This window comes from Macrobrachium nipponense, chromosome 14, assembly GCF_015104395.2.
Source record: "Macrobrachium nipponense isolate FS-2020 chromosome 14, ASM1510439v2, whole genome shotgun sequence".
NCBI lineage: Eukaryota > Metazoa > Arthropoda > Malacostraca > Decapoda > Palaemonidae > Macrobrachium > Macrobrachium nipponense.
Genome location: NC_087207.1, coordinates 79,989,929 through 79,999,928, shown reverse-complemented (window position 1 = coordinate 79,999,928; position 10,000 = coordinate 79,989,929). Strand labels below are relative to the sequence as shown.

At 32.8% G+C, this 10,000-nt stretch overlaps 1 protein-coding gene across 1 annotated transcript in view; it reads left to right on the top strand.

Moving 5' to 3' along the window:
* The first annotated feature begins 8,585 nt into the window (after nt 1-8,585).
* The window catches only part of LOC135226286 (iodotyrosine deiodinase-like), a 21,545-nt gene continuing 20,130 nt past the window's right edge, over nt 8,586-10,000 (top strand). The window contains 1 exon segment of the mRNA XM_064265728.1: nt 8,586-8,645. Coding sequence (XP_064121798.1) covers nt 8,586-8,645 — 60 coding nt within the window.

Genomic DNA, 10,000 nt, shown 5'->3' with positions numbered 1-10,000 from the left:
TCAATATCATGAATTTTTATACAAATCTTTCCAAAAAAAAAAATTATTATTAATGAAAACCTTTATTATACATAGCATCACGTTTTATATACTTCGTGATCAAGTTATTCATACATATATATATATATATATATATATATATATATATATATATATATATATATATATATATATATTATATATATATATATATATATATATATATAACCAGAGGGACAGAGAGATAATTTTCTATTTATTCTCTTGTTTTCCTTACCTTTTCTTTGTGGACGCTATAGCTTTTTGTTACGTTTAACGAAGCGCACTCTTATTCATGAGCGAGCATATTAAAAAAAAAAAAAAAAAAAGGTGTCCATTTCAGCCCTCCAGCAGGCTATTGCCTCTCCGCCAGACGTTAGCCGGGTAACCCTAACCCACTACCATGGCGTCACTCATGTCAGTAACCGCTAGTTGACCATCTCACTATTCGCCCTTTGAAGAGGAGGGGAACGTTCGCCCGAAAATTACGAGCCCAGCACGTTACCGGCTAGTGCAGTTGTTGGAAAGAAAAGGGGAAAATGAAGCTATAAATATAATTAAGTGTCTGATAAAAAAATAAGAAGAGTATAAGAAAAAAAATTATTAAAAAAAGGGATAGAGTCAAAGACTTCGAGGTAAAAGTGTAAGAAAAGTCTGTGAACTTCACTAATATGGCTCATAGTTTTACCGTGAAGGATTATGATCAATGGACTGTAGAGGGAGAATAAAAAGCCGTGGGTGGAGGAATGGTGAAAATATGTCTAGTGAAGAAAAAAATATATTATGTGATGTGAAATTCATGACAGAGGGGCTCATGTAGAGTTGTATGGATAGATGGAGAGGGTAGTTAAGAACAGACAGAGATACACGAAGAAGGCGTGTAATGAAAGATGAAGGTGAATATGAATAACAATCTTGGAGAGACTAAGAAATTATTATAAACGGAATTAAATGCACAGAAATCACTATGAGCAAATGGAAAACAGAGTAAATGGCGTGAATAAACAGATGTAACATAATGTGAGTAATGTAAGTGTAGAAGGGTTAGTTTAAGTTTGATAATGCATATCAAATTGACTGTTAAGGATGTAAGAAGAGGATGAAGAATTGTAGTATACCAAGATATGTCTAGACGGGTTATGCTAAAGTATCGTTTGGAAACAGCTCCAATGGCTTACAAGGGTATACGAAGTGTTTGGATGAAGGAAAGATTTTGGTGGAATGTGAGAGAAGGATAAAAAGTAAGGCAATAGAAGACAATACTCTTCGTACCTCAAAATTTAAAAGGTAGGGTTTTATCTAAGTAACATTAAACGTATAGCCTAACAGAGGGATTGATAGAAGAAGAGCAGTGCGAGACTGGAAAAGGCGGTAGGTGTATGGTGGAGGGTTAAGAGATGGTTAAGGGAGGAGAGGGACTGAGAAGATAGAGTGGTTGACATTGACCCTATCACGGTGAGATATTTATCGGAAGGGGATCCGTCGGTAGTGGAAGAAGAATTTTGAATAGGATATAAGTCATCTGTTTCAAGGGTCAGGTTTGGTCAGCAATACCCGACCCCTTATTTGACCGTAATCACCAACATTAATCAGCAACATCCGCCTAATCATCGGTGATAGTCTGATTGTGGATGACCCTAATCAATCACGTTAATCAACGACGCCCACTTTATTATCGGTGCCAATCAGTCCATCTACTGAGCAGAGTGAAGGAATGCTTATCAGATGACCCGATTTGGCGAGTTTGTATCTCTCTCTCTCTCTCTCTCTCTCTCTCTCTCTCTCTCTCTCTCTCTCTCTTCCTCTCTCTCTTATATATATATATATATATATATATATATCTATATATATATATATATATATATATATATATATATATATATATATAATAAGTATATATATATATATATATATATATATATATATATATATATATATATATATATATATATATATATAATATATATATATATATAATATAAATATATATATATATATATATATATATATATATTATATATACTATATATATATATAATATATATATATATATATAATATATATATATATATATATATATATATATATATATATATATATCAGAGGCCACTGGAATAAAATAAAAGAAGAATGAACAGAACCTTTTGTGTTCTTTCAACATATTTCCCAAGTACAATGTAGAGATACTAAAGAGTGGTTATATATTAAACATAAAAACTGAAAGAATTTGCAGTAAGCATCGTTAGAGTCAAGGAAACTTGTTAAAATCAGTGGAAAAGATAGACAGTAGTTCAGTATGCGGTTGTACAGAAACAAGCTTAAAAATCTTTTTCAACAGCACAGGAAAGACAAATTGCGAGTGGGACTTTTAGTCATAATAAATTGGCTTTCTTTACCTATACCTATAGCAAATGTTATTATTAGGTAGCTTGGGAAGGGATTGTCGATCAGAATTCAGCAGCACCTATTTAGTTTACCGTATGCATAAGAGAAAGTTCGAGTGCATTATATGTACATATTAAATATTTTCATAATAGGAGTTATTAGGATGTAGCTAATGTGCCTTTATATTTTGATAATAGGCTTTGATGAAATGTAATTGAATCTGCTTATATCAAACACAGTGACTTAATAAATCTAGGACCAGGAAAGTTCAAATCTGCAAATTTAATATAAAAAAGGTTTTTACCTTGTTTCAGTATAATAACAAGCTGATCTAATATCTACCTTTGGCGCTAATTTTAACAAATTTTCTTCACGTTAAATACTGTTGTTATGATTTTATATTCTACTTTGCAACCCTCATTAGTATTTTCACCATTGAACCTGGAAAATATGCTGAAAAATGAACGAAATAACTCAGTACATTCCTATTTAATTTTGTTCCTGTAGAAGACTGGGCAGAGTATGAGGTAAAGTAAAAAAAAAAAAAAAAAAAACAAAAAAAAAAAAACTCAAAAAAAAAAAATATCTTTTGTACCGAATATAATTAAGTAAAATTTTGACGCCTCGATGTCGAACAATTGTTAAAACGAAACATTATCGAGACCAGAACTAGATTTCAGTTCAACTTTATTTGTAAGTAAAACGATAGATATTCGTATTAACAAGTAAATTTCAATGAAGGGTCACTGGTAAAAAGAGATAGATGTATTATAAGAAATACTTTTAAACTTTTCTTGTATATATACTAGAAATTTTAACATAAGAATTTCATGTCTACCAATCAGTTTGTATTCTCTAGATTCCCAATCCAGCTCTCTTTATTTATTTCTTTTGATAAAGGAATTCTTAAATCCTGTAACTCGATCATTAGTTTTGTCCTTGAATTTTGTTTATATGGAAAAAAGGTTACTTTTTAGTATGAAATACTGAAAAATACTTCATATATAAAAGCGTTCTCATGTAATATCAGTAAGGAATTCCTGGAGGTTTTCGTGAACTGGCCAAATACAGAATATATCATCCACGTATCTAAACCAAATAACTTTTTGGGGCAAAATTCTTGGTAAGAGTTTTGTCTCCTGTCCTTAGCAATATTTACATGGAATTTTTTGAGACAAAACTCTTACCAAGAATTTTCCCCCAAAAAGTTATTTGGTTTAGATACGTGGTGATATATTCTGTATTTGGCCAGTTCACGAAAACCTCCAGGAATTCCTTAATAATCTCAATAATTTAGTCCCTTCTATAAAATTTACTGTAGAGGAGAAAGAAATTGTAATTTGAATTTTTCTTGATGTAACTGTCCATAGAAATGATAGAAATTCACCTTTTCAGTCTTTCGAAAATCAACTATATTGCCTCTTTGTTCATTACTACTCCAATCACCATCAAAATGTTAAATTCTCTGTTTTTTCTGATAGTTCTAAGGGCTTTACGTGTCTGTAGCCCGCAGTTTATTGACACTGAAATTAAAACTATTTATGATATTGCATTGAAACTTAAATACCCAAGGACTTTTGTAGATGTGGCATGGAAAAGGGCTAGAAAAACATTTTATTCAACTAATGACAAACTTGAATTTAGTAAGCATAACATTTCTAAAATTACCTTTTGATGAAAGGTTTTTAGATATTCCTAGAATTTTAAAGCTTTTTAACATAAATGTTGTTTCAGTAATATTAATGTCAAGAGTTTAGTAATCAAAAATTCTCCTAAAGATCTTCAGGCTGCATATATGAAATTCCTTGCAAAAAGTGTGATAAAATCTATTACGGACAGACTGGCAAATCTCTTTCACAGCGTCTTAAAGCAACATCAATATTCTGTGAGAACTGGGCAAATATCGAATGCATTATTTTGTACATATGAGAGATTTAGACCATCCTATTAAGTGGAGTCAAGCAAGAGCCTTAGTCCCATGTAATGACACAGTTAAAAGGAATATCATTGAATCTTGTTTTATCAAGTCAAATAATAGAAATGTTCTAAATTTAAGTCTTGGTTTATTTAAACTTGATTCTTTCATAATGAAAAAAGTTGTAGATAAAATAATAAGCAACAAAATTAATATATTCGTTTTTACATGTTTTGGACTGTAAAGATACTTTGTAATTTCGGTTAGGGTCAGAATCTGTTTAAGTTTGTGACCGTGTGATATCCGATAATCCTGGATATCCGTTTAATTTTTACCCTTTTGATAATTAACATCTGGTATTCCTGATCTTGTGTACCTGAGGCCTTCCTCTCCGATTGTACTTCAGTAGCTCCTTGACGATGTCTGAATAAAGACGAAAGCGCATTGGATTCCTTATCTATCATTTCCCGTGGTATTCGCTTATATATATATATATATATATATATATATATATTATATATATATATATATATATATATATATATATATATATATATGTATATATATATATATTATATATATAATTATATATATATATATATATATATATATATTTATGTATGTATATATATAAGCGAATCCCACAGGAAAATGATAGTCAGAAATCCAAGCGCTTTCGTCCTTACTCAGACATTGTCAAAGAGCTTAATGAAGTAACATTTGGAGAGAAAGGTCTCAGGTACAAAACAAGATCAAGAATACCAGATGGTTAATGTCAAAAGGGTAAAAATTAAAAGAGATAATCCAGGATTATCAGATGTCGAGGTCAACCCTAAACAGATTTGACCTAACCGAAATTACAAAGTTTCTTTACAGTCCAAACATGTAAAAACTGATTTATATTATTTTTTGCTTTTTTATATTTATCTACAACTTTATATATAATATATATTATATATATATATATATATATATATATATATATATATATATATATATATATATATATATATATATATATATATATATATATATATATATATATATATATATAAAGTTTTAATGTTGGCCTGTTCCCGTGATCTAGCTCTTGGAATTTGGCGTGCGTTTCCTTAACTGTTTTACACCCCTAGGGTCTCGTGCAAGTGTTCGATGTATCACAAACGCAATATGTATTTTATATTCAATATTCTCTTTCCTGTGAGAACTTAACTATTTACAGAGGTTCTGGTGGATCAACCAAAGAATTTTTAATACATTGCTTGGTTTTCAATTTATGATTTTATTGTATAAAATACTTTAAAAGATCTGACTCATTCACAAATATGAAAACGAGAACAAAAATGAAATGCAGCTAATTGACAAAAGTAAGAATCTCAGTCAAACTGTTACGCTTAGGAAATGAACATCCAAATACAAAATTAATCAGGAAATAACTTTCGAAAATTAGAATCAGCACAATCACACACACACACACACACACACACACACACACACACACACACACACACACACACACACACACTCATCTACTGAAACTTGAGTAACTAATATGTACTTGAGGGGAAATTATTTACTCTTCTCGCACAAATTTTCTTGTAATATGTATATAAAACTTTCATAAAACGCAAGTCTTATTACATTATTATACATTAACCGGTTTTTCTATTTTACTTTGTTTCCACTGGGGAATATAAAACGCCTTTCCACCATTCCTATCAACAGAGAGTACCCTTTCAGGGATCCCCCCGTCATCCTATTACAAAATTTCCATTTGGCCGTTTGGGTATGGAATTGCAAATAGTACCGGCAAGGGTTTAGAGGAATTTGCATTACCATAGAAACTATATCCTTTTCCATTTCTTTTTACATGTAGCACTATATTTTGGGGTATGTTTTGCTATTGGTGATATATTTACATTAGATGAATATCTGGATGGACGAATCCACAGTGAACGTCGTTTTAGATAAAACACTCAAGTATACACTAAATTTTCCAGATTTATTTTTATTGATTGATTGGTTGTTTCAGTTGTTATCCATCTACTGAATTTATTAAGCTATTGATCTTAGAAGTAATAATGATTACGAAAGATAAGTAAAAATTCGCACTATGTGAAGGATCTTTTTAAATTCTTTTGTGATGCTGTATGAATTTTTTTTAGATCATTCTGGATGTAAATTTCTCTTTTATTGAATTAATGCCTTACTTTAACCATTAAACGTTTTCGAAAATAAAATACTTTACAAGAAATAAAGTATATTTTCCCCATTTGCATAAAATTTCTACCTATTATATATGATATCAGAATCGCTTAGATGTTTTTAACAATCGTAACATTTCCTTTACTCCCTCTTTCACTTTCATTTACATATACTTGTTAAAATTCGAATGCTCTTTGAAACATTACTCAGTGAAACATATACTTTCTAACCTGTATTCCGATAAAATTTTCTCGTATTCACAAAACATTTCTCGAAAACCCCGAAAGAATTTGTTCGTTCTCCGTTGTCAGTGGTCAGTTCTAGAACCAGAATTATTGTAACATGTGTTTGTGAGATTGATAAAAATTTTCAACTTTAATTCCTCCTTCCTGTTTTATATATGTCCCTAAACTAATGAAGCGTCATTAGTTCAGAAATGGCATTAGGGCTCCTCTTAGAAATATGGGTAACAATAATAGTGCTTCTAAAGACCTGAAGGCCATGAAGGATTTCTGGTCATGCGCATTCGGCAACATTAACCTCGACATAAGATGGGGCAGATACTTATCTTGAAAATATGAATTCCCTGCTGATATAATTGTAGTGAAAGATAACATTAAAGGAGACTTTCTTCGAGAATAATCTAAATCTAACATCATAATGTTCTTTGTTGGAATAAATTATAACACTTTAACAGGCAATATTGTATAACCGATAAAGATTCCGGTAAGCTTCTGACAGTCAATGTTATGATAAATCTAGAGACCTTGAATCTGACAAAATTAGACGCTTCTAAGTCAGTAAAAAATATTTTACTGCAACTCTAATTTTGAAAAATTTGAGTTCAAGGTAGCAGTATATATACAGGACTAAATTTGGAATGCACCATCGTGATCCCTTCTATTTTTCTTTTAAGACCAGAAGCAATTTCACTTGACATTTGGAAAGAGTTACAAAAGTGGCAGTGTTGGTACACTGTGGTATCCTACTTCCTATGAAACAATCGTATAGTTTATAAGACCTAAAACAAAGTTCCCAGAGTTTCTTGTAATATTCAGATCAAGAATTATTCTTGTATTATTCTTTTATTAACTAGGTCAAAGCCCAAACTAAATGAATAACTTCATGTCAGCAATCAACCATTACAAGGTTCATTTGGGCTGTACGTATTTAGACCTAACAAGTATGGGACATTAAAGGAGAAAAGGGGGAGCAATTTAGGAGCACTGTGAGAGAGAGATAGCTTGAAAGGGGAACTGTAGAATTTGGACAGGTTAACAGAGTGGAAAATATCTGTACAGACATGAGAGAAATATGTGTGAGGAAAACAGAGGAACTGGTGAGAAAACCCCGCGGATATGGAGCGTCCAGAAGAGAAAAGTGGTGGTTGAATGGAGAGATGCAAGGATGAATTACATGAAAATCAAAATAGTTTAAGGGACGGAAAGCAAGGCATGCACAGGGTGCAGAGGAAAGATACAGAGAAGAGGAAAGAGAGGCAAGCAGAAGGGTAAGTTTGGCTATTGGAACAAGAGAAGGAGAAAAGGATATCTATAAGATTTCAAACTTGAGGAAAAGGCAGAGAAAGGATGTGGGGAAATTGGGGGTCATCAAGGATAGCGATGTAAATATATCGTATAGGGATGAAGAAATTAAAAAAAAGATAGAGAGAGTATTTTGAACAACTGTTAAATACTGAAAAGGAGAGAGAGAAGATGGGCGAAGCACAGAGGGTGGAAGGACCATTGATGGAGATGCAGGATACAGAAGGGAAGAGAGCATTAAAGAAAATGAAGAATGGTAAAGCACCAGGCCCATCGGAGTTCCAATTTTGAAATGATCAAATTACTAGGTACAGAGAGGGAGAAATGGAGGCTGGATTTATTAAAAGCTTGTAGAGGAAGAAATGCCAAGGAACTGGGAGGAGAGTCTAATGGTTTATATATACAAGGAGAAGGGAAATGTCATGGATTGTGGTAACTACAAGGGAATTAATCTAATAGAGCATAGATTGAAAGTTTTATAGGAAATACTGGATGGGAGATTAAAAGAGATTGTCAAGATGGGGAAACAGCAGTATGGATTCATGAGAGGAAGAGGGACGGTGAATGCCATCTTCATAGTAAGACAGCCACAGGAAAAGAGGCTAGAGGGAAACCAGGAGCTCTATTGAGCATGTATAGACCTAGAGAAAACATACGATCGAATCCTAAGAGAAGTGATGTTTTGGTGTTGGAGGAAAAGGAAAGTCCCAGAAAAGCTGGTCGGGCTGGTCGAGATGATATATAAAAGAACGAACACAAAAGTAATAACAGCAGTTGGGGAAACAGAAAACTTTAAGTTAGTTTTGGATTAAAAGAGGGGTCGCCATTAAGCCCATTTTTGTTTTTGCTGGTCATGGATGTGATGAGTGAAGAGATCAGGAATGAAGAGCTATGGGAGTTGTTGCATGTCGATGATCTGGTAATTACTGCTGATAATGAGGAGGGCCTACTGGGAACAGTTGGAGAGAGGCAGGAGTCTTTAAAGATGGGTGGATTAAAGGTGAATGTGAATAAAACAGAGGTTTTGCTGGGCAGTAGGGAAGATACAGACAGAATAGTAATACGAGAAAGAAGAGGCTCGATTACAAAACAAGCAGAAAAGTTTAAATACTTAGGATCTACTTTAAGCCAAGAAGGAGGATGTTAGGCTGAAGCTGACAGTAGGGTAAAAGTTGCATGGGGGAAGTGGAGAGAGGTAGCTGGAGTAGTATGTGATAGGAAAATGCCAATCAAGCTAAAAGTAAAGATCTATAACACAGTGATAAGACCAGTATTAATGTATGGAGGTGAAACACGGGCTCTAAGAAGAAAAGAGGACGTAAAGCTTGAGAGAACAGGGATGAGAATGCTGAGGTGGATTATGGGAATATTGCTGCTTGAGATTTTGGAAAATAATGAAATAAGAAGGGCAGGCTTAGTAGAGACTATAGAGATCATAAGAGTCACGATTGAGATGGTATGGTCATGTGTTGAGGATGGATGACAAGGAGGGAGTGAAGAGGGCTTAGGAGGGACCTGTTAAAGGAAGAAGATCGAGAGGGAGACAGAGAATTAGATGGCGAAATAAAGTGAAAGCAGATATGGAGAGAAGAGGTTTGGTGGAGGATGATGCCTTTGATAGAAGGCAGCGGAGAAGTCGCATCAAGAAACTGTCCCCTTAATGTAGGGATAACTTTGGGAAAGAAGATGAAAACATTGCAGTTTCTTAGTAGAGTATGTCCTGTTTGTTTTATCGTAGTAAAAAAAATTATTTATAATACTCGTTGCTCAATCATTGGGAGAAGGCATAGAATTGCTCAATGATGTACTACTTAGAAATATATTACTTCACAAATAAATATGAAAATATGGCGAATTTGCTGAACTTATCCAAGACATCGTAGAAAAAAAAAAAAAAAAATAGAGAAATCTTGTTTGGATTCTTCCCACCTCA